At 46.1% G+C, this 25703-nt stretch overlaps 1 protein-coding gene across 3 annotated transcripts in view; it reads right to left on the bottom strand.

The window, feature by feature from the left end:
• The window catches only part of SLC25A21 (solute carrier family 25 member 21), a 1082402-nt gene that overhangs the window by 174069 nt on the left and 882630 nt on the right, over positions 1-25703 (bottom strand). For all 3 annotated transcript variants that reach the window (XM_063947851.1, XM_063947850.1, XM_063947852.1), the window contains 2 exons: positions 9544-9603; positions 8160-8267 (listed from right to left, as the gene is read on the bottom strand). In XM_063947851.1, coding sequence (XP_063803921.1) covers positions 8160-8267; positions 9544-9603 — 168 coding nt within the window. The remainder of the gene's footprint in view (positions 1-8159; positions 8268-9543; positions 9604-25703) is intronic.

Genomic DNA, 25703 nt, shown 5'->3' with positions numbered 1-25703 from the left:
TTAAATTAAAACTATATAAGTTGAGGAGGCTATTAGATCGCTAAGGTTACGCAATAACTTTAATTGATTACTAGAAGGTGACCAAACTATGTGCGTGGGAGTTTGTGTCACCACGAGTGCACAATTGTGACCAAGGGGGAGCCAAAATCTATATCTGCTTACCAAAACAAATTATGCTTGTGTCGGCCCCGGGTAAAGGACACATATTTCTACCAATTTAAGATATATCTCACTATTAAATACAGACTTCATATAGTTTGTTACAGTAAGTACCAGCTAATTGCTTAAATTCACTACTGCTCTCACTTATCCAGATCAAATTGGATTTATACCACAAAGGCAATGTATATATAATACAAGAATAATGATCATCCTGCTAGGCCAACAAAATAACAATAAAACACACTTTCTGGTCCTATCCTTGGATAAGAAAACACACTTGAATGAATACCATGTCCCTTTATGTTACAGGTTCTACAAAATATCAAGACCCACATATACCAGCTTGGTAGCAAGAACTAAATGCAGATATTGATCTTGATAAGTCTAAAGACATTTGATACAGGAAAAGCTCCATCATTATAAGTTTAGGAAAAAAATCCTAAAATACAATAGCTTAGTTGGTCCCTAAGATATCTGGATGACTAGTCTTTATTAATAAGGTATACAGTCAGAAGGTCAACAGTAATTATGTCGCCAGGGTCATTAGGTCAACAGTGTCTATGTAGACATGCATTTAGAACAACAGGGTTAAAAGATTAACATACAGTATTCAAAAGATCAACATTAAAAATGTCCACACAAAATGTTGACAAGTGATTTTTAGGGTTATGCTAAAATAAACACACAAAAAAACCACATTGACATTTGCATGTCAGCATTTTCAATGTCAACCTTTTGAAAATATCAACCATGTTGCCCACAATGCATGTCTACATATACACTGTTGACCTAATGACCCTGTCGTCCTATTGACCATGTCGGAATACTTACTGTTGATCTTCTGGTGTTGATCTTTGGACTGTAGACCTTCTTGATGTAGACCAGTCATGCCAGACCTGTCCCTAAGAAGCTCCACAGAATCAGCCACTCAGATGGAGTGCATTCAGTATGATATCCCGGCAGGCGGGATGCTGGCTGTCCGTTTACCGTCAGCGGCATCCAGTCTACCAGAATCCCAGCAGCAAGGTAGTGAGTCCGCTCACCATGCTTCGGACCGGTGGCTCGCCACAGGTTATATTCCCACTCGGTTGGTGGTGTGGACCCACCAACCAAGTGGGAATACCAGGAGGTGGTCGGGATTCCGGGTGTCGGTATTTTACCGAGGGGTTGGGATTCCGGCGTCGGCCTTCTGAATGCCAGGATCCCAACAGCTGTTTTTTTTACTGCATCCCACTCAGACGGCACATGCCAGAAACATAGTGGACGTCTACTGTAGGCTCCATTATTCACACATAGTGGTTCTGCCCTAGATAACTAATCATTTAGTATGTACTTTATTAATGCTGTCATATTGTAAATTTAGAAAGCGTCATCCTTGCTTATAGTGATGAACCATATACTGTATGGAACTGGAGCCTGACAATGCCAATTTCTCTGACGTCCTAAGTGGATGCTGGGGACTCCGTCAGGACCATGGGGAATAGCGGCTCCGCAGGAGACAGGGCACAAAATTAAAAGTTTGACCACTAGGTGGTGTGCACTGGCTCCTCCCCCTATGACCCTCCTCCAAGCCTCAGTTAGGTTTTTGTGCCCGGCCGAGAAGGGTGCAATCTAGGTGGCTCTCCTAAAGAGCTGCTTAGAATAAAAGTTTGTTAGGTTTTTTATTTTCAGTGAGTCCTGCTGGCAACAGGCTCACTGCAACGCGGGACTAAGGGGAGAAGAAGCGAACTCACCTGCGTGCAGGATGGATTGGCTTCTTAGGCTACTGGACACTAGCTCCAGAGGGACGATCACAGGTACAGCCTGGATGGGTCACCGGAGCCGCGCCGCCGGCCCCCTTACAGATGCTGAAGAGAGAAGAGGTCCAGAAATCGGCGGCTGAAGACTTCCCAGTCTTCTTAAGGTAGCGCACAGCACTGCAGCTGTGCGCCATTGCTCTCAGCACACTTCACACCGCGGTCACTGAGGGTGCAGGGCGCTGGGGGGGGGGGCGCCCTGGGCAGCAATGTAATTACCTTTACTGGCTAAAAATACATCACATATAGCCCCTGGGCTATATGGATGTATTTAACCCCTGCCAGGATTACAGAAAAAAACGGGAGAAGAGCCCGCCGTGAAGGGGGCGGGGCCTATCTCCTCAGCACACAGCGCCATTTTTCCCACACAGATCCGCTGGTGGGAAGGCTCCCAGGCTCTCCCCTGCACTGCACTACAGAAACAGGGTTAAAACAGAGAGGGGGGGCATTTTTTGGCGATATTATTATATATTAAGCTGCTATAAGGGAAAACACTTACTATAAGGTGGTCCCTGTATAATTATAGCGCTTTGGTGTGTGCTGGCAAACTCTCCCTCTGTCTCCCCAAAGGGCTAGTGGGGTCCTGTCCTCTATCAGAGCATTCCCTGTGTGTGTGCTGTGTGTCGGTACGTGTGTGTCGACAGGTATGAGGACGATGTTGGTGTGGAGGCGGAGCAATTGCCTGTAATGGGATGTCACCCCCTAGGGAGTCGACACCGGAATGGATGGCTTTATTTATGGAATTACGTGATAGTGTCAACACGCTACAAGGTCGGTTGACGATATGAGACGGCCGGCAAACCAATTAGTACCTGTCCAGGCGTCTCAAACACCGTCAGGGGCTTTAAAACGCCATTACCTCAGTCGGTCGACAGACACAGACACGGACACTGACTCCAGTGTCGACGGTGAAGAAACAAACGTATTTTCCAGTAGGGCCACACGTTACATAATCACGGCAATGAAGGAGGCGTTACATATTTCTGATACTACAAGTACCACAAAAATGGGTATTATGTGGGGTGTGAAAAAACTACCTGTAGTTTTTCCTGAAATCAGATGAATTGATTGAAGTGTGTGATGAAGCGTGGGTTACCCCCGATAGGAAGTTGCTAATTTCAGAGAAGTATTGGCATTATACCCTTTCCCGCCAGAGGTTAGGGCGCGCTGGGAAACACCCTCTAGGGTAGATAAGGCGCTCACACGCTTATCAAAACAAGTGGCGTTACCGTCTCCTGATACGGCCGCCCTCAAAATCCAGCTGATAGGAGGCTGGAAAATACTCTAAAAAGTATATACACACATACTGATGTTATACTGCGACCAGCAATCGCCCCAGCATGGATGTGCAGTGCTGGGGGGGTTTGGTCGGAATCTCTGACTGGAAATATTGATACCCTGAATAGCGACAATATTTTATTGACTATAGAGCATTTAAAGGATGCATTTTCTTTATATGCGAGATGCACAGAGGGATATTTGCACTCTGGCATCAAGGGTAAGTGCGCTGTCCATTTCTGCCAGAAGAAGTTTTATGGACGCGACAGTGGTCAGGTGATGCGGATTCCAAGCGGCATATGGAAGTTTGCCGTATAAAGGGGAGGAATTATTTGGGGTCGGTCTATCGGACTTGGTGGCCACGGCAACAGCCGGAAAATCCACCTTTTTTACCTCAGGTCACCTCCCAACAGAAAAAGACACCGTCTTTTCAGCCTCAGTCCTTTCGTTCTCATAAGAACAAGCGGGCAAAAGGCCATTCATATCTGCCCGAGGCAAAGGAAAGGGTAAGAGACTGCAGCAAGCAGCTCCTTTCCAGGAGCAGAAGCACTCCCCCGCTTCTGAAAAGTCCTCAGCATGTCGCTGGGGTCTTACAAGCGGACTCAGGTCCGGTGGGGGGGTCGTCTCAAGAATTTCATCGCGCAGTGGGCTCACTCGCAAGTCGACCCCTGGATCCTGCAGGTAGTATCACAGGGGTACAGATTGGAATTCGAGACGTCTCTTCCTCGCAGATTCCTGAAGTCTGCTTTACCAACATCTCCCTCCGACAGGGAGACGGTGTTGGAAGCTATTCACAAGCTGTATTCCCAGCAAGTAATAGTCAAGGTACCACTAATACAACAAGGAAAGGGGTATTATTCCACGCTGTTTGTGGTACCGAAGCCGGACGGCTCGGTGAGACCTATTCTAAGTCTGAAATCTTTTGAACACTTACATACAAAGGTTCAAGTTCAAGATGAAATCACTCAGAGCAGTGATAGCGAATCTGGAAGAAGGGGACTTTATGGTGTCCTTGGACATCAAGGATGCTTACCTCCATGTCCAAATTTGCCCTTCAAACAAGGGTACCTCAGGTTTGTGGTACAAAACTGTCACTATCAGTTTCAGACGTTGCCGCTTGGATTGTCCACGGCACCCCGGGTCTTTACCAAGGTAATGGCCGAAATGATGATTCTTCTTCGAAGAAAAGGCGTATTAATTATCCCTTACTTGGACGATCTCCTGATAAGGGCAAGATCCAGAGAACAGTTAGAGGCCAGTGTAGCACTAACCCAAGTAGTGCTGCAACAGCACGGGTGGATTCTAAATTTTCCAAAATCCCAGCTGAGCCCGACGACACGTCTGCTGTTCCTAGGGATGATTCTGGACACAGTTCAGAAAAAGGTTTTTCTCCCGGAGGAGAAAGCCAGGGAGTTATCCGAGCTAGTCAGGAACCTCCTAAAACCAGGAAAAGTGTCAGTGCATCAATGCACAAGAGTCCTGGGTAAATGATGGCTTCTTACGAAGCGATTCCATTCGGCAGATTCCACGCAAGAACCTTTCAGTGGAATCTGCTGGACGAATGGTCCGGATCGCATCTTCAGATGCATCAGCGGATAGCCCCGTCTCCAAGGACAAGGGGGTCTCTTCTGTGGTGGTTGCAGAGTGCTCACCTTTTTGGAGGGCCGCAGATTCGGCATTCAGGACTGGGTCCTGGTGACCACGAATGCCAGCCTGAGAGGCTGGGGAGCAGTCACACAGGGAAGAAATTTCCAGGGAGTGTGGTCAAGCCTGGAGACTTCACTTCACATAAATATACTGGAGCTAAGGGCAATTTACAATGCTCTAAGCCTGGCAAGACCTCTGCTTCAGGGTCAGCCGGTGTTGAACCAGTAGGGCAACACCACGGCAGTCGCCCACGTAAACAGACAGGGCGACACAAGAAGCAGGAGGGCAATGGCAGAAGCTGCAAGGATTTTTCACTGGGCAGAAAATCATGTGATAGCACTGTCAGCAGTGTTCATTCCGGGAGTGGACAACTGGGAAGCAGACTTCCTCAGCAGACACGATCACCACCCGGGAGAGTGGGGACTTCATCCAGAAGTCTTCCACATGATTGTGAACCGTTGGGAAAAACCAAAGGTGGACAGGATGGCGTCCCGCCTCAACAAAAAACTGGACAGGTATTGCGCCAGGTCAAGAGACCCTCAGGCAATAGCTGTGGACGCGTTGGTAACACCATGGGTGTACCAGTCAATGTATGTGTTCCCCCCTCTGCCTCTCATACCCAAGGTACTGAGAATTATAAGGCGAAGGGGAGTAAGAACGATACTCGTGGTTCCGGATTTGCCAAGAAAGACTTGGTACCCGGAACTTCAAGAGATGCGCACGGAGGATCCGTGCACTCTACCTCTAGACTTACCGCGGCTGCGTTTGACGGCATGGCGGTTGAACGCCGGATCCTGAAGGAAAAAGGCATTCCAGATGAAGTCATCCCTACCCTGGTCAAGGCCAGAAAGGATGTAACCGCAAAACATTATCACCGCATTTGGCGGAAATATGTTGCGTGGTGTGAGGCCAAGAAGGCCCCTACAGAGGAATTTCAACTGGGTCGTTTCCTGCATTTCCTGCAAACAGGACTATCTATGGGCCTAAAATTAGGGTCCATTAAGGTTCAAATTTCGGCCCTGTCAATCTTTCTTCCTGAAAGAATTGGCTTCAGTTCCTGAAGTCCAAGCTTTTGTCAAAGGAGTACTACATATACAGCCCCGGTTGTGCCTCCAGTGGCACCGTGGGATCTCAATGTAGTTTTGGGATTCCTCAAATCCCATTGGTTGAGCCACTCAAATTGGTGGATTTGAAATATCTTACATGGAAAGTGACCATGCTACTGGCCCTGGCTTCGGCCAGGAGAGTGTCAGAATTGGCGGCTTTTTCGTACAAAAGCCATATCTGATTTTCCATTGGGACAGGGCAGAACTGCGGACGCGTCCTCAGTTTCTCCCTAAGGTGGTATCAGCGTTTCACCTGAACCAACCTATTGTAGTGCCTGCGGCTTCTAGCGACTTGGAGGACTCCAAGTTGTTCGACGTTGTCAGAGCCATAAAAATATATATATATATATATCTCAAGGACGGCTGGAGTCAGAAAGTCTGACTCGCTGTTTATACTGTATGCACCCAACAAGCTGGGTGTTCCTGCGTCTAAGCAGACGATTGCTCGTTGGATTTGTAGCACAATTCAACTTGCGCATTCTGTGGCAGGGCCTGCCACAGCCAAAATCTGTAAATGCCCACTCCACAAGGAAGGTGGGCTCACCTTGGGCGGCTGCCCGAGGGGTCTCGGCATTACAACGCTGCCGAGCAGTTACGTGGTCAGGGGAGAACACGTTTGTAAAATTCTACAAATTTGATACCCTGGCTAAGGAGGACCTGGAGTTCTCTCATTCGGTGCTGCAGAGTCATCCGCACTCTCCCGCCCGTTTGGGAGCTTTGGTATAATCCCCATGGTCCTGACGGAGTCCCCAGCATCCACTTAGGACGTCAGAGAAAATAAGAATTTACTTACCGATAATTCTATTTCTCGTAGTCCGTAGTGGATGCTGGGCGCCCATCCCAAGTGCGGATTGTCTGCAATACTTGTACATAGTTATTGTTACAAAAATCGGGTTATTATTGTTGTGAGCCATCTTTTCAGAGGCTCCTCTGTTATCATGCTGTTAACTGGGTTTAGATCACAAGTTGTACAGTGTGATTGGTGTGGCTGGTATGAGTCTTACCCGGGATTCAAAATCCTTCCTTATTGTGTACGCTCGTCCGGGCACAGTATCCTAACTGAGGCTTGGAGGAGAGTCATAGGGGGAGGAGCCAGTGCACACCACCTAGTGGTCAAAATTTTAATTTTGTGCCCTGTCTCCTGCGGAGCCGCTATTCCCCATGGTCCTGACGGAGTCCCCAGCATCCACTACGGACTACGAGAAATAGAATTATCGGTAAGTAAATTCTTATTTTAGTCTCCTGGACCTTCATTATCAGGCTTAATGTTACCTACATACCTGCTCACTCTAGACGCTGAAACAGACCATTACAATTTCGCAATCAAAATAATCACATTTATTTATGCAGCATTTTTCGGCAGAAAGTGTTACATTTATGTCCTGCATTTATAAGCTGTTGTTTCAATTTCATGTAAAAAGAAAGCTTATTTCCGTTAAGAAAACTTGATTTAAGCTGTAGCTTCCAGAGGCAAAGGCAGCAACAAAATTAATTTATGAAGAAGATTAAGTACGGCAGCATCTAGTTGTTGAAATGGGGTTGGGTATGCGTGACCGGCGGCCAGGAGACCGCCGGTCAGCATACCTCCGCCGGTATCTCGGCAGTGGAATGCCAGTGGGGGAGGGCGAGCGCAACAAGTCCCATGCAGGCTCGGTGGCGATGCCACTCTGTGGGTGTGGTGGACAGTCAGGAGTATGAATAGCCCCTGCTAGTCGGCATGCTGAATGTCGGGATTCTCAGGGGGCGGGATGTAGGGGGAGGTGTTGTGATCGCCGGTCACATAACTACATCCTGTTGAAATTAACAACTGTACATCAAAATACGTGCTGACTTTGAAGATTGAAGCATTGAGACTAAGGGGATGTAGTGATGGAATCGACAGTAACTAAATTGACAGTGACAATGTCAATCCCAGAATACAGGCACTGCCACGTCAAGAAGGATAATATGCTACTTAAAGCATTTTAGTGGTTTCGACATTACAACTGTAAAGACACTGAATTACCATCATCTTATGGTTGTAATGCTGATCTGGTTAACATTCTGTAAATAGCAAGTTAACCTTCTTGGCATGACAACACCATCATTCTGGTATCAACATAGTGATTGTTGATCTCACAAACCAAATGAACCAAGTATAACAACCGTTGCAGGATTTAAAATATTTTACCTGGGCATATGCATCACGGTTAGCTTGTAGACCAACCTTTACAACCTCAAAAGGATTCACCACTAGAGCTTCAGTTAATCCTGATCCAAGACCAGCGATTGTAAACACCTAAAATATAAGTAAATAAATATAAATATGTAATAGTAATTAAATTCATACAAATATAAAGACGACAATGATAGAACAAAACTAAAATGAAATAATCCCTTTCTTGTAATATGGCCACACATTTCTCCAAATATAAGAAAAAAACAAAAGATGGATATGACAAGGAATAAAGAGAAAAATAAATTATTCAAAACTTCTTTTTTCTGTGACTCGGTGTGCAGCAAGTCATAGTGTAGCTGGCTGTGTCCAAGATGATTGTATCCTGATTTGAGAATACCCTAGTCCAAAGTGAGAAGGAAGGCTTGTGGTAGCCCAGAAGGGACGCCCTTGTGTAATGTGTAATGGGTATTATGTATAGAATGGACACTACTACTGTGTGGCATTATGTGCATAAGGAGCACTACTATGTGGCATAATATGACTAAGGTGCTCTATTGAGGCATAACGTGTATAATGGGCTCTACTTTGTGGCTGAACATGTATAAGGTGGACTGCTGTGTGATGTAACATGTATAAGGGGCACTACTGTGTGGCATAACTTGAATAAGGGGCACTACTGTGTGGCGTAATGTGAATAAGGCAGAGGTTCCCAAACTGTGTGCCGTGGCTCCCTGGGGTGCCTCGGGACACTTGCAGGGGTGCCCTGGGTTGGTGGTCCAGGACCAATTCAAATTATTCATGGTCAATATAATAGGCAAAACCAGTGCTGGTGGCTGCCAGTCATAAAATATGTGGCCAAACAGAAGGAAATCCTGTCCCTCACCACACAACTGACCCTAAGGATGACATATAAACGCGATCTACTTAAGGTAATATTTCTTTCTAAATGTCTCAATAAGAAATTTTTGGCCTAGGGGTGCCGTGAAAAAATTCTGATATTCTAGGGCGCCGTGATTCAAAAAAGTTTGGAAACCACTGGAATAAGGGATACTACTATGCAGTGTAATATGAGTAAGGGTCACTACTGTGTGGCATAATTTGAAGTTATTATTGTGTGGCCACACCCCTTCCCCATGAGTCCACTCCCTTTTTCTGGCACATGCTCTCCCTATTTAAAATTCTGGCACAGGACACTAAAATCTCTAGTTTACGGCACAGCCTCAAAAACTGATCGCTTCCTCTCATCTTATTATTTTAAACTGAACAGTATAATTGTTAATCAGATCTCCCCTAATTCAAAGGAAAGCCCAATTAATATTCTTACCTCATATTATTACTGGATAATATATATATATATATATATATATATTACAGGAAAACAGGCTTATTGACATACCCATCCAGGTGGCAGGGACAACGGCATCAGCAGCTTTTTGTATTGCTCAAAGGTGAAGAACTGAAAGTAAGAAAATAAAAATAAATCAGCACAATAGCTCATAGCCACTACATCACTGACAGATGCCGTTAGAAGGCAATAACTGCATCCAATATTAGATTCCGCCTCCCCCCCTCCCCTCCCCCCAAATAAGATTAAGACTTCATGATGTTATCATCAGGTCCCCTGTAAATAATACTTTGTTAATATAAACAATATGAATCAATGCTGTGAAAAGCGAACATAGCACCACCCCTATCCAAAGTGAACTATGCATCTACCTTTATTACCCTTTTCTCAGGACCGTCTTAACAGCAGTGTGGGCCCCTGGGCCCAGCAATACCCTGGGGCCCTTACTCATCCTCCAGCGGTAGGGGTGGGGGGTGCTATCAGCGGCAGCTTTGATGTCCCGCGGGTGGTAGGGGGTATTCTATCTTCCGCTCAGCATGTAGGACCTGGAGAAATTATTTCTGCTAATTACTCCTTTACTGAACAGATGGGGCGGGAGGGAGAACACTAAACTGTAGAAGGAGGCATTGGGCTGAATGAAGCGGCCCCGGTACACGACTTTCAGGGTGGTATGGGGCGTTTAATACATAAGGGAGGGGTAGATAGTGGAGTGGGCTTAATTTTCATCATTTTCTGGTGAGAGAGCAGCTTACTTAACTGCAGATATCTCAAGTTCCTTAGCTTTGAATGGGATAAAAAAAAAACTAGAGAGTCCCACCTGTTAGGAGGTACTGGGGACTTGGGTATCACAGTTCAGGAACCAGAGCAATCCACCAACAAATATATAAAACTGCATATTAGGCATGTGGAGCTGGAGCAGGGACCGGCTGCTGGAAGGCTGATATCTCTGGTTCTGGGCATAGTAGAGACAAGCTGCCAGTGTCCATCGAAAGTGGAGAGTCACAGATTTTGAAATGTACCCTCAGCAAAACTCTAAGTCATACAGAGCCCGAGATATCTGGCTGGGTAGAGCAATTAACAGGCTCGGATGGGGACCACTGCTTTGAAGTTCGATATCTCTGGTTCCTCAGGGCCGATTTTCAAAAATCTGGTACCCCTGGAAAGAGGGGACTCTCAGCTATCAGAATAGGGCCCTTATACTCCTGGGGCCCTTGGGCAAGAGCCCATTGAGCCCATACGAAAAGACGGCCCTGCCTTTTCTTGGACCTCCTTCCTTCATTCACATTGTGACCATACTGCGATGACCCCCATAATGGAAACAGATATAGAGGCCCACTTATAACGAGTAATAAAACTCCTTGTGAATGATAAAACTTGTTGCGTATGATAAATGGTGCTCAAGCCAATCAGCTCCCAACTGTCATTTTCCAAACGCGATACAGTTAGGAGCTGATTGACAGGAGCAGCATTTATCATATGATAAATGAGTCCCATGGCTTGCCGCTGTGTACGAGGGCAGTTGTTTTCAAATACAAGCAAGGTGATTTTGTTCATGTTTTGATCAAAACAATCTTGCAGCCCGTGATCAAGGTACCCCAAATCTCTTTGGGGTGTGGTTCATTAGGTCGACATGCATTAGGTAGACATACATGTACATTGGGTCGACCACTGAAGGTTGACATGGTCATTAGGTCGACATGTACAAGGTCGACATGGGAAAAGGTCGACATGAGTTTTTTGACTGTTTTTGGTGTCGTTTTCTTCTAAAAGTACCGGGGAACCCCAATTAGTGCACCGCATCGCCTCGCATGCCTCACTTCACTCGTCACCGCTGCGCTCGGCACAGGTTACCATTCCTAATTGTAGTCCACTTGGATCGTTAAATATGAAAACTCATGACGACCTAGTACATGTCGACCTAGTGTCCATGTTGACCTTCAGTGGTCGACCCAATGTATGTCAACCTAATGCTTGTCGACCTAACGACCGCCATCCATCTCTTCAAGTTCCTACACTAGCATATATGCCCAACACAGCATTAAATTGTAGCTGTATGCACTAACCTCTCAGGTACAGGGAACAACATCCCAGACAAGGGTGGAGATAGTTGTAGTTAACCTAACGTGAGAACATGATTGCCCATTCACAGATAATGGGGGAGGGTACAGGTACGAATTTCCCAGGCATGCACTCTTAACCACGACCCCCCCTCTCCAAGATGCTGTAACCACATGCCCATTGCGTGTGCCAACGAAAAAAAGTCAAGTCACAATCAGCATAATTATATGCAATCCAGCCGTGCATGGGTTCAGTGTGAAATACCGGCGGCCGGGATGTCGGCTGTCAGTATACAGCAGCATCCCGGCCACCAGTATGCCGGCAGCGGGGCAAGTGCTAGAAAGCCCCTTGTAGGCTTGCTGCACTCACCACGCTGCGGGCATGGTGGCTCACCACAGGTTATATTCTCCCTCTATGGATGTCGTGAACACCCACAGAGAGAGAATGGCCTATGGCGCCGGTATTTCAATCGTGGCATTTCACCGCTAGTCGGGATTCCGGCGTCGGCCTTGTGACCTCCGGGATCCCGACTAGCGGTATTATAACTGCTTCCCCCGGTGTATGGCTGTGCTTTCTTCACTAACCAAACCCAGTCTTGCCTGCCCTGCTCATAGAGTCACCCATTTTCCCTAAATGCAGTTTTGGGGAAGACTGAATGGAGTCTTAGGGGAGAATGTTTGGGTGACCAACCCACACTGGTTATGACGGGTGCAATCTTGCACCCAAAATGCTGGGGCATTAGCTGCATAAATTGTATTCTTCTGTGCTAAGCTTACGTTAAGGCACCCAAAAGCCCTAGTTGTGGGCGGATTTCTGCTCGCACCTCAGGAGGGTATGAGCAGAAATTTGCAATAAGTGATGGCCACCCAAAACAATTTAATTGCTCCTGGTCACTACAGATTGGAGCTATGGGCAACTAAACCAACTGAATTCCCCCCTTGGACTGAGGTTGTGGCATAAAACGTATCACAACTTCCTATAGTGTATTTATATAGTGTATTATAAAATAAGAGCCATCTTTTAAAGACATCACGTCTGCAAATACAATACTTTCTTGTCCTCGGCATTCTGGTTGAGATTCATTAGTATTGCCAGATTATTGTGTCTATTTACCAGTCTAGTGTTACCTAGAAAGCTCCAGACTGACCACTAGTGTACCAAGCCTTTGGCACTAACTTTGACAAACTGTACATGCTGATAACTCTCCTGCCTTCAGGTGTACTAAATCATGAACATTCCCTCTGCTCCAAATATCTCTTGTCCAGCCTGTATACTGAATTCTGACATTGTTATTCACCAATTTAAAATCACTATTATTCTGAAAAGGTTTACTATAGTGCACTGAACTTGTGTTCATTTTTACTGTTCACAGTTACTGGTTCTTATGTGACTTATAGTAGCTGAAGAGCTACTGAGGTTCATTAGTGAATATAACAACACAAACATGTTGCAAATACCATCATGGTGAGTCACTGGAGCAGAGTCGGTAGTGAGAGCAAGCAAGAAAGAGAGTTAGCTCCTTAGTCAAGAGGCGCACTCTAACCTGTGAGGTAACCAGGTGATTACTACTGTTGTAATGAGGCAACTACTATTGAAGTGTTACATGATTTGCTTGCATACTAGAAACTTACTCACTGCAATTATTATGTTCTAGAGAGGAGGAATGTGAAAGACTATTTGAAACAAACTACCACATTGTTTGTTCAGATTAGATGGCATGGTTCCCATTTATTTCATTACTGTAACTGTACAATACTACACCTGTTGTATGTGTACTACATCTACATCATCACTGCTAAACATACATGTTTGCTGGGTTAACCCATAGGGTACTGAAGAGGAAGAGTGACTGAGCAACAGCTGTGTGGTTGGTACAATAGTAAATTAGGGATTTTTCCCCCCACAGTTCACCAGGGAAACAGTGGTTTGTTATAACAGGAACTATTTTCTGGCATTCTTGGAAGTGTTTTCTGTAACAATTACCCCTATCATTCCAAATGCCTGACCTAATATCATTGCAAACGCTGGACTTAGCGTACTCATTCTCATTAAATGCACCTTGAGTCCTGTTGGAGAAAAAGAGCTATGTAAATACATTTATTATTATTATATTATTATAAACTAGGTGATTCATCGCGCCCTACGGGCGCTCTTCACACCGTCGGAAGGGGCTACGCCCCCGTAACCCCTGCACGTAGTTGTGTGAGTGGGTAAATAGTGCACGACGAAAGTGCGTTTGATGGTGAAGGCCCTTTAGTGGGTGTGAACAGTGGCTGCAGGGCATGATGTACAGAATGTAGTGGGTGCAGGGGTGACCGTGTATGGGGGAGAGTGTCTGTGGGTGGAGGAGGGGCGGATGCCGGGAGTGTGTGCGGATAGGAGAGGGGGGCGGGAGTTGGTGTGGGTGGGGGAGGAGCAGGGGACTGGGGGTGGTGGATGGGGTCTGGATGCGATGTGGGTGGGGTAGCGTTGGAGGGGGTGGGGGAGGGGTCGGTGCAAGGCTCTCGTGGATGTGGGAGGGGTTCTGGAAGCGTTGTGGGTGGGTAAGGGGTAGGTGTGCTTGCGGGTGGTGTTGGGGGTCCAGTGGTGGCGGGTGAGGGGCTGGGGTTCATTGGGTGGGGGAGGTGTAGGGGGTGCAGTGGATGGTCGAGGGGGTCCGTAGGTGGTGTAGGGGCAGCCGTGGGTTTGCTGTGGGTGGGATGGAGGTAGGTATCTCCTATATATTAGGACAGATCTGTGACTTTGTGACTCATTGCTAAAGCTGGGTGGAGTCACAATGCTGGGCGGAGTCAAGTTACAGATCTGGCCAAATATATAGGAGAAGCATAGGAGAACACACTGGCCAAATATATAGGAGAGAATAGGAGTACACACTGGCCAAATATATAGGAGAGTATAGGAGAACACATAACAGTACATTGTAATAACAGTACATACATAGTGAGCGCAGGAAAGGCAGCAGCAGCAGCATGTTAACGCGACATACAAGCACCGCCTCCAGGCGCCAGCCATTGGACACATGCTGAAGGGTGCGCTGTGATTGGCCACCCGTGGGTGTGATGGGATGTAGCTACTGCTGCTACCCCCGTGGTACAGAGCATCCCCAACTCCCTACATATAGCGGGGACGCGGGGTGAGGGCGGGTACGAAGTGGGGCTCACTGCCAGGGGATGGAGCGCACAGGCATCTTACTGCACTCTCCGGCGCCTGGCACTGTAGTGTCAGCCAGCGTCTCCCTGTGTGAGCGGGGACCCAGGTGCTAGTTGCATTGGCGGCCAATCACAGCGCACTCCTCAGCCATGTGTCCAATAGCTGGTGGCTGGGGGCGGTGCTTGTATGGAGCTTTAACATGTGTCCAATAGCTGGCGGCTGGCGGCGGTGCTTGTACGGAGCTTTAACATGTGTCCAATAGCTGATGGCTGGGGGTGGTGCTTATACGGAGCTTTAACCTGCTGCTGCTGTCTCTCCTGCGCTCACTATGTATGTACTGTTATCACCATGTACTGTTAAATGTTCTCCTATTTTCTCCTATATATTTGGCCAGTGTGTACTCCTATTCTCTCCTATATATTTGGGCAGATCAGTGACTTGACTCCGCCCAGCATTGTGACTCCGCCCAGCGTTAGCAAATGAATCACAAAGTCACAGATCTGGCGGCTGGCGGCGGTGCTTGTACGGAGCTTTAACATGTGTCCAATAGCTGACGGCTGGGGGTGGTGCTTATACGGAGCTTTAACCTGCTGCTGCTGTCTCTCCTGTGCTCACTATGTATGTACTGTTATCACCATGTACTGTTAAATGTTCTCCTATTTTCTCCTATATATTTGGCCAGTGTGTACTCCTATTCTCTCCTATATATTTGGGCAGATCTGTGACTTGACTCCGCCCAGCATTGTGACTCCGCCCAGCGTTAGCAAATGAATCACAAAGTCACAGATCTGGGCAAATATATAGGAGATGTTTTATTAGTGTCCTTCACAGTGATCATGAGAAGATGGTATCAGTGATCAATTCTCATATAATCCAAAAAGGGTAGCAGTTATTCCCTTCTTCCTTTCTGAACATCCTGCATGGGCTTCTGGATTAGATATCCCATACCTCTGTTATCCATGTTTTTTGTCAGCTTGTAGTTTAATTGGCTTTAAGTGTTCTGTGCAAAACTATCTTTATCATTTTTGTTCCATCTGGAATGCAAGCCTCATTATAGAGTAGAATTAATTGAAAATATATTTTAATGTCAGTTTCTGCTTAAGCTTCTGGAAATAGTAAACATCTAACCATTAGAAAACATTACAGTGGGACTATTTCAATGATAAAAATTTCCAGTGTTATAAAGGTATGATCACCTTCACTTTCTTTGCGGTAGGTTATTCTAATGTTAGATAAGAGATTCAACTTGGTTATCCATAACACCCAGTCTTTAATTTCTCAGCTATGCTAACACATTAGCTGCATCCAATAACATCACTCAGATCTGATGCAGCCGCTACCTGGACAATAGATGCCGACAGGGCCAGCGCTACTATTAGGCAGCTGTCTAGGGGCTGACCCCTAGTGGGCACCGCTGAGTCCTATCTAAAAGATGTATCTTTATTTTACATTGCACTGCTGGAGGCTGTGGGTCTAATCAGCCGCCACTATCACAGCCAGGGGGGTGCTGGGGGCACAGCTGTCCTGGGCCCAGCCTCTCTGACAGAGAGAGGAGGGCCCGGGATGCTCATGCAGTCACCTGCCCATCCGCCGTCATCTCTGCCGTTCCGCTGTCGTCCCCGCTGTTCTGCCGCTGTCCTCCGACCCTCCAGCAGCTCTGCATTGAAAACTTCCATCCCAAAATGGCCGCCGCCACAGAGGAGACAGTTATTCAAGATACTAGAGGAGCCCACTAGTATCTTGAATAACTGTCTCCTCTGAGGCAGCAGCCATTTTGGGAGGGACATTTTCAATACAGCTGTAGGAGGACGGAGCAGCAGCAGAACAGTGGGGATGGAGGTGGGCAGGCAGCGGCATCAGCATCCCGGGCCCTCCCTACAGCGGCACATGTATGTATGTATGTATGTATGTATGTATGTATGCATGTGTATATGACATACACACACACACACACACACACACTAACTGGTGCGATTCTAAAGCGGACTCCTCCACAGTGGGGGGAGGGGGGGGGCTGCCAATTTTGTCAGTCCCGGGCCCACGCAATTTCTGATGGAAGCCCTGATCACAGCAGTGGTAGAACTTGCATATGGTGGGCCAGGGTGCAAAAATATGCTATAGGCCCCTCCTTTCTAGGACCCATGCAGAGTTCTTCAAAATATGGCACAAGGTAATGTGCCACATGATCGTCAAACAATACAGACAGCATCCCAGTGTCTAATAATAATGCGTTCCCCCTTTAAATTCACCAGTGTCTGATGTTGGAAGTGCTTCCACAAAAGGGTGTCCCGGCAGAGAGAGATTATTTATTATTTATTACCAGTTATTAATATAGCGCACACATATTCCGCAGTGCTTTACAGAGAATATTTGCCCATTCACATCAATCCCTACCCCAGTGGAGCTTATATACACACATATACACACAGAAACATTCAAGAAAGGGTTAATTTTGTTGGGAGCCAATTAACCTACCAGTATATTTTTGGATTGTGGGAGGAATATACAAACTCCGCACAGTTAGGGCCATGGTGGGAATCGAACCCATGACCTCAGTGCTGTGAGGCAGTAATGCTAACCACTACGCATCCGTACTGCCCTAGAGATAGGGAGAAGCAGAGGCTGAGAGTGACAGGGAGAGGCAAAGGGTGACGGGGACAGGTTGACAGGCAGAGGCAAACAGTAACAGAGATGAAGAGGGTAACATAGAGAGGGTGATGGGTAAAGGCAAAGGGTAGCAGGGAGAGGGTGACTGGCAAAGCATGTTGTGGAGAAAGTCAAATGGAGAGGCAGGGGGTAACAGAGACAGTGGGTGACGGGCAGAGGCAGAAGGTGACAGAGAAAGGCAAAGAGTGATAGAGAGAGGCAGAGGGTGACAGTCTAAACCGTATGTGGTTTTCTAGAGCACTTTTCGTTTTTATTTGTTGTCAGATTCTAGAAAAACAGATTAGTAGTACGCTATACTTGCTGGCCTTTATTACCCCCAAAATATTTGCCCACTACCCAGAGAGACAGAGAGATGGGGCTGGGGGCAGTACTTAGATGCTACAAGTAGGCACCTTGTTACTTGCATCCTGCCGCTTAGGAGGACATTAGAGCAGTCACCGTTTGTTGCAGCCTTGGTTAGAAATTAATTCCATGATCAACATACTGTAACACACCCATCATGAGCAATGGTAGATAGAGGCAGCGCTGGTAACAAAACAACATATGCATATGAGTATACAGAGAGCATATGCACCGATGCTAGGTGACTGGCCCTCCCTGTACCTGCACTAACACTCACTGTCTTGCAGTTCTGTAGCAAATGTGATGATTGTCACTGTGCCACCTGAGAGAAGCGACTAACTCTCAAATGGACCCCCTGCACTTCGCCTGCAGAGCATCGAGCATGCAGTTACCTTGGGCCTGCACTACATCCTACCGCACCTGGACCATCCAGGCACCTATGCAAGTCCTATTCGTGTACTTCAGCTCAGCATTCAACACAATCATCCCATGTATCCTGCAGCCGAAACTTCTCTCCTTAGAGATTCCTGCACCAACATGCTCCTGGATTGTAGATTTCCTGATAGCAAGGAGACAGGTAATGAAAGCAGGGAAGCTCTCATCTGACGTGCGCTCGATCAGCACAGGAGCCCCCCCAAGGATGTGTCCTCTCCCGCCTTCTCTTCTCTCTATACACCAATGACTGTACCCCAGCTGAGCAATTGGTAAAAATCATAAAATTCGCTGACGACACCACCATCATTGGTCTAATCGAGGATGGGGATGAGTCTGCATACAGACGCTAGGTCGACCGGCTAACACAGTGGTGCGACAGTAATAACCTTGACCTAAATCCCCTCAAAACGGATGAGATGGTAGTGAACTTAAGACGGAAACCTGCTGCCTTGCCCCCACTCGTGATTGCCGACCACGTGGTGTCGTGGGTCGACTCCTTTAAATTCCTAGGGTCAAAAATATCCTGTGACCTTAAATGGGGACCAAACATAGGCGCTATCATCAGGAAGGCACAATAGCGAATGTTCTTCCTAAGGCAACTCAAGAAATTCAATATCTCGCAGAATCTGCTACACATCTTCTATACAGCCATTGTAGAGTCTGTCCTATGCTCATCGATAACAGTCTGGTATGGAACTGCCAAAGAGTGTGAAAGACGAAGGTCTACAGAGGGTGGTGTGGACAGCAGAAAAGATTGTCGAAACCGATCTCCCCACTGTTCAAGGCCTATAACTGTCCAGAGTAAAAAGCGTGCAGGGAAAATTGTGGCAGACAAGCAACACCCTGGCCACGACCTGTTTGAAATGCTCCCATCAGGAAAGGCGTTACAGGTCCATTCCTGCCAGGACGACCAAAACCACTGAAAGCTTCTTCCCAGTAGCTGTTTATCTACTAAACAATGTCTAAAATGTCTGGTGCTACGTTCTGAGATGCAATTTTACACAGTATTCCCTTAGTAAAGCATGTTATGTATGTATGTTGTACTTGTTGTTATTTGGCGATGCATTGTAAATATAAACAATTCCTAGTATACGTAAATATACCTGGCCAATAAAACTGATTCTGATTCTGTTGAAGATGGAAGCGAAGAGTAGAGAGGAGATGGACTGATTCCCAAAGCACATCTGGTAGGGTGGCTGCTCCCAGGGGAGGGGTCAGCCTGCAAGAAGCCCAGACTACCTCCTCCCTCTTTGTCATGGCCACACGAGGACAACCAGGTAGCCAGCTGGGTCACGGTTAGAAAGAATAAAAAGAGGGGTAAGAGGGGTAGGCACGACATCTCTGAACAATCAAACCCGAACAAGTTCGCCCAATTGGACAAAGATTCGGTGGATGATCGTGAGGAAATGACAGGGCTGGAGGAAACTGTTCCCTCTAGCAACCAGAGGAGTGGTCCCTCTGGCACAGATGGGGAAAAAAGAAAGCAAGATACCTAGTCAGATCGTGGTGGTAGGGGATTCAATTATCAGGACAGACAGGGCAATCTGCTACTGGGACCGTGGTCGCCGTACAGTCTGTTGTCTCCCGGGTGCTCGGTATGGCACATCGCGGACTGGGTAGATAAATTGTTGGGAGGGGCTGGGAAAGACCCAGTGGTCTTTGTGCACGTTGTCACCAACGACAAAGTTAGTGGAAGGTGGGATGTCCTTAAGAAACATTATAAGGACTTAGGCCGGGAACTAAAGGCAAGGACATCTAAGGTAATATTCTCCGAATTTTTACCTGTGCCACGCGCTAGCCCAGGGAGGCAGAGGGAGCTTATGGGGGTAAATGTGTGGCTTAGAGACTGGTGTAGGAAGGAGGGGTTTGTGTTCCTGGAACATTCGGCGGACTTCACAGTCAGGCGCCATCTTTTTTGTTGCGACGGATTGCACCTGAATGAGGAGGAGACTACGGTGAGAATAGTAAGGATGGAGGAAGCGAAGTAAATAGGGGTGGAGAAGGGGTAGGGAAAGAGCAGCCAGTAAGGATATTAACATGGGTTCTAACAAGGGTAGTACCAAAGGTATTGCCAGGACGTTAACGAACAACAACTGTGGGTCAGCACTATGGCATAAAGTAAATTATGTGCTTATCACAAGGGAAAACACTTATGTCAGGGGAAGGAGGAGAAAGGGTTTCGTAAGATTTGATGGATCGATCAGAGAAATTAGCAAGGAGGGCTGTTGTATGTGTATGTCTTTATGTTAAACCATCTCTAAAACCGTACTAAAAGGAGGTTATTTATGAAGGGACAGGAGAACGTGGTGGAGTCACTATGGGTTGAAATCTCAAGTGGGGGTACTGATGCTAAAAAAATTGTCATAGGCACGTGCTACAAACAGCCAGATGTTAGCATACAAGAAGAAGAACTCTTGCAGCAAATTGAAAAAGCTGCAAGATTAGGGGACATCCTAGTGATTGGGGATTTTAATTATCCTGATATACATTGGAGTAACGATTCATATGTAAAAGCTAGGGGTAACAGGTTCTTAAATACTTTAAAGGATCACTACCTGTCTCAATTAGTCGAGGACCCAACTAGAGGTAATACTATTCTGGATCTAGTAATTACCAATAATGTGGACATTATATCAAACACTAAAGTTGGGGGGACCTTGGGAAACAGTGATCACTATATGATTACATTTGACATCAGTTTCAAGAAACATAGCTATAAGGGATCAACCAAAACTTTTAACTTTAGAAAAGCTAACTTCAGTATGCTGAGACGTACATTAAACGACATTGACTGGGAAGTTTTGTTTCATGGTAAGAATACTACGGAAATGTGGGAGGCTTTAAAAGGGTTGCTTGATAGCAACATTCGCAAATTCATTCCCATGGCCAGTAAATGCAGGAGTACTAAAATCAAACCGATGTGGCTTAATAAGAAGGTCAAGGAAAAAATGGTTAAAAAGAGGCATGCTTTCAAAGCATTTAAATCTAATGGAACGGTGGAGTCATTCCAGTACTACAAGGAATGCAATAAAATATGCAAAAAAGTAATAAGAGCAGATGAAATAGAAAACGAAAAGCAAATCGCTGTAGAGAGTAAAACCAATCCTAAAAAGTTTTTTTAAATACATAAACAGTAAAAGGTTAAAAAAGAAGTATGTAGGTTGAATAAAAGATGAATTGGGAGTCTTGATTAATGATGACAAAATAAAAGCAGAAATACTGAACACATTTTTTTCATCAGTGTTCACCAGAGAAGAACAGATAGTGGGAGTAGAACATAACGACATTGACAATAATGACAAGTGGCTAGATACTTGCTTAAGTGAGGATGTAGTCTGGGAGAGACTAAGAAAAATAAAGATTAATAAATCACCGGGCCCAGATGGACTTCATCCGAGGGTTCTTATGGAGCTTAAGTCACAACTAGCAAGACCACTATACTTGATCTTCTATAGTTCAATTTGATCAGGCATGGTACCAAAAGATTGGTGTATAGCAGAGGTAGTGCCATTATTTAAAAAGGGAAGTAAAAATCATCCTGGTAACTACAGACCAGTTAGTTTGACATCTATAGTGGGGAAAATATTGGAAGGAATTTTAAGAGATAGCAGAGGATTATCTGCAGACTGCTAAAATTATTATCATAAACCAGCATGGGTTTGTGAGGGACAGATCATGCCAAACTAACTTAATTAGTTTCTATGAGGAAGTGAGCGACAATCTTGACCAGGGGAAAACTGTGAATGTGGTCTATTTAGATTTTGCAAAAGCCTTCAATACAGTGCCGCACAGGAGACTGATTGTCAAATTAATGAAGCTTGGCCTATTTATATTAAAACTATTTGTAAATGAATAAGTAATTGGCTGGATAACAGGGAACAGCGAGTAGTGGTCAATGGAATGTTCTCCAGCTGGGCAACAGTAGTCAGCGGAATACCACAAGGGTCCGTACTAGGGCCATTATTGTTCAATATATTTATTAATGACCTAGGAACAGGCCTGGAAAGCACAGTGTCAATCTTTGCTGATGATACTAAACTGTGTAGGGTAATTCATTTGGAAATCGATGTGGAGTCTCCACAGAATGACTTATTTAAACTTGAAATTTGGGCATACAAACGGAGAATGAGGTTTAATATAGAAAAATGCAAAGTTATGCATTTTGGGACAAAGAATAAACTAGCATCCTACGCATTAAATGGGGAAAATCTAGGGGTAACATTAGTAGAAAAAGACTTGGGGGTACTCATAGATAATACGCTTAATAGTACACAATGTCAAAGTGCAAGAAAGAAGGCAAGTAAGGTGCTAGCATGCATAAAACGGGGAATTGAGGCAAGGGACGAGAGTGTAATCCTGCCACTGTACAAATCATTGGTACGTCCGCACCTGGAATATTGTGTTCAGTTTTGGGCACCACATTATAAAAAAGATATCTGGGAAATCAAGAGAGTTCAAAGGCAAACTACTAAATTGATTAAAGGACTAGAGGCACTGGATTACGAAGAAAGACTTACTGTACTAGGATGAATATGTATACTCTAGAAAAGAGGCGTCTAAGAGGAGACACTATTAATATCTTCAAATATGTAAGGGACAATACAAGAGTTATCAAGGGATATGTTCATTAAAAAAACTGTATAGGACACGTGGGCACTCGCTGATGCTAGAGGAGAAAAAATTCCGCACACAACATTGGAAAGGGTTCTTCACAGTTAGGGCAATAAAGATTTTGAACTCCCTGCCAGAGAAGGTGGTAATGGCGGACTCAGTAAATACATTCAAAAGCAGATTGGATACATTTCTAACTAAAAAAGATATCCAAGGTTACAGCATTTAAAAATAAATAAATTGACATTGATAAACTGGGAGGTACATGAATTATAGTTATTAATTAATCCTAAAAACTTTACTTCAGCAGGGACATGATAGTGAGCTAAGCTTAATACAGAATACAGGTTGAACCCGATGGGCATTTTGCCTCTTTTCAACCTCATTAACTATGTTACTACGTTACAAGTGCAGCCGCTGGCGTACTTTAATGAGTTAATTTGATTCATTTATTAGATCCTGGCTGTTATGTACACCAGTGCCTGCAGGAAAGTACTGGTGTCAGAACTGTTATGCACAACAAATGGACTCACAGACAGACTGGGGAATATGACATAACGTACACAGAAGGTGATAGGGTAACAAAATACACACAAAGTGAACAGAGAAGCCCAGAGGCTAAGGAACTGGGTATCTCCCTTGTATTAGAAATGCTCAGATGGGAAAAGCAAGATGTTGTGTTTTAATACATAGAGAACCCGAAATGCTGTTGCTAAGGGCAACAGCAAAACCCTAAAGGGTTACCAACGGATGTGGCAGTAAACTCCTTGGTCAGAGATGGAATGATAGACACAAGGAGAGTCTCCACAATCCTAATTCTCACTTGCAGTGCACAGGTTCAGTTTACTGCCACTAAACTGACCCCTGATACCTAGCACAGTGAGACAGGATTAGACAGGCAAGTCTTAGAATACAGCCGCAAACTTGCTAAGTTCACAGAGTAGTAACAGAACCCCAGCAAGCTAAACGACTGACTCCAGTCTTACTGCTAGGTCTGGATTGGCAGAGTGTAATACCAAATCCCCAGGCCTATTTGCAGTAAGCAACAAACAAATACAAAGCTACACAGTACTGGCTAACTTTCAGGAACTGACTAACCAACAAAGATTCAGCAGCATCTGCTTAACCTGGAAAGAGGCCTTATAAAGCAGGTGCTGTCCACGCCCCACTCAGACCTCACAGACTGTGAGCACAAAAACCAGCACTGGATCCCCTGCCGTGCACAGAGCCTATAACCACTGCACAGCAAAAGACCCGAACCGGAGTATCAGCTGCGCTCAGGTTACTCCGCTAATACTTGTCTCCCGGTTGCCATGACGACGTGGCAGCACAGGGCAGGAGACCCTAACAGTACCCCCCTCTGACGAGGGGTCAAAGAACCCCTACCACCGGGTTTATCGGGGAACTGCGAGAAGAAAGAGCGTATCAGTCTGGGGGCATGAAGATCACAACTGCGCACCCACGACCGCTCCTCCGGGCCATACCCCTTCCAGTGCACCAAAAATGACAGCCGACCCCGAACCACCTTGGAGTCAAGAATCCTTTCAACAACAAACTCCCTCTGGCCACGTATCAGAAGAGGGGAAGGTCTTCCACTGGAAGAAGGATTCCTAATCGCCCGTTTTAAAAGGGAACAATGAAATGTTTTATTGATACCCAAAGAACGGGGCAGATCTAACTGAAATGCCACCGGATTGATAACCCTGGTGATCTTATAAGGGCGATGAACCGGGGGCCTAACTTATGAGATGGCTGTCTCAACTTCAAATTCTTGGTAGACAACCAGACGAAGTCTCCTAATTTGAAGCTGCAGGGTCTTTTCCGCTTATCAAAAACCCTTTTGGTCACTAATGACACAGACACAAGGGCTTTCTTCACTTTCCGCCAAATACCTCTAAGGACCGAAACCACAGAGGAACCACCAGGCGTGGAGTCCAGGGGGTCAAAAGAATTGGCCTTAGGATGATGCCCATACACACAAAGGAAGGGAGAGATCCCTGTAGCAGAGTGAGCCGCGTTGTTATAGGCAAACTCCGCCATGGACAGATGAGCAACCCAGTCAGTCTGACACTTGGAGACATAACACCTGAGGAACTGCTCCAAGGACTGGTTCACCCTTTCAGTCTGCCCATTAGACTGCGGATGGTAGCCTGACGACAAGCTGACAGAAATCTGGAGATCGGAACAAAATGCCCTCCAGAATTTGGCCACAAACTGGGATCCGCGGTCAGAGACCACATCAAGTGGCAACCCGTGGAGACGCACAACATGCAGCATAAATAATTCAGACAGGCGTCTGGCCGATGGCAGCCCAACCAGTGGAACGAAGTGCGCCATCTTCGAAAACCTGTCAACGACAACCCAGATGGCTGTCATCCCCGAGGATTTGGGCAAGTCCACCACAAAATCCATTGAAATGTGGGTCCATGGCTTAGATGGGATAGAGAGTGGATGTAATGGGCCAACAGGAACCCCTCTAGGAGTCTTATTTCGGGCACAGATGTCACATGCCCGAACCCACTGATCCACATCCTTAGCCACCGAGGGCCACCACACCGCCCTAGATAGCAACTCCCGAGTTCTGGCAATACCCGGGTGACCTGCCGACTTCTTGGCATGGAATTCCAGGAACACTCGCTGTCTTAACCTAGGAGGCACAAACAAAAGACCTACCGGAAGGTCTGGAGGAGCCTGCTCCTGTGCTCTAAGGACTAATGATAAGAGGTCCTGGGTAATGCCCACTTTAATACATGACGGGGAAACAATGGGCAACGGCTCCTCGGTGGTCTCCTGGATTGGAGCAAAACTCTGCGAGAGCGCATCAGCCTTGATGTTTTTTGACCCAGGGCGATATGTTATCAAAAAATTAAAGCGAGCAAAAAACAAAGCCCATCGTGCCTGCCTGGCATTGAGACGCTTCGCTGACTCTAAATATGCCAGATTCTTAT

This window comes from Pseudophryne corroboree, chromosome 12, assembly GCF_028390025.1.
Source record: "Pseudophryne corroboree isolate aPseCor3 chromosome 12, aPseCor3.hap2, whole genome shotgun sequence".
NCBI lineage: Eukaryota > Metazoa > Chordata > Amphibia > Anura > Myobatrachidae > Pseudophryne > Pseudophryne corroboree.
This window is presented reverse-complemented; position numbering and strand designations above follow the sequence as displayed.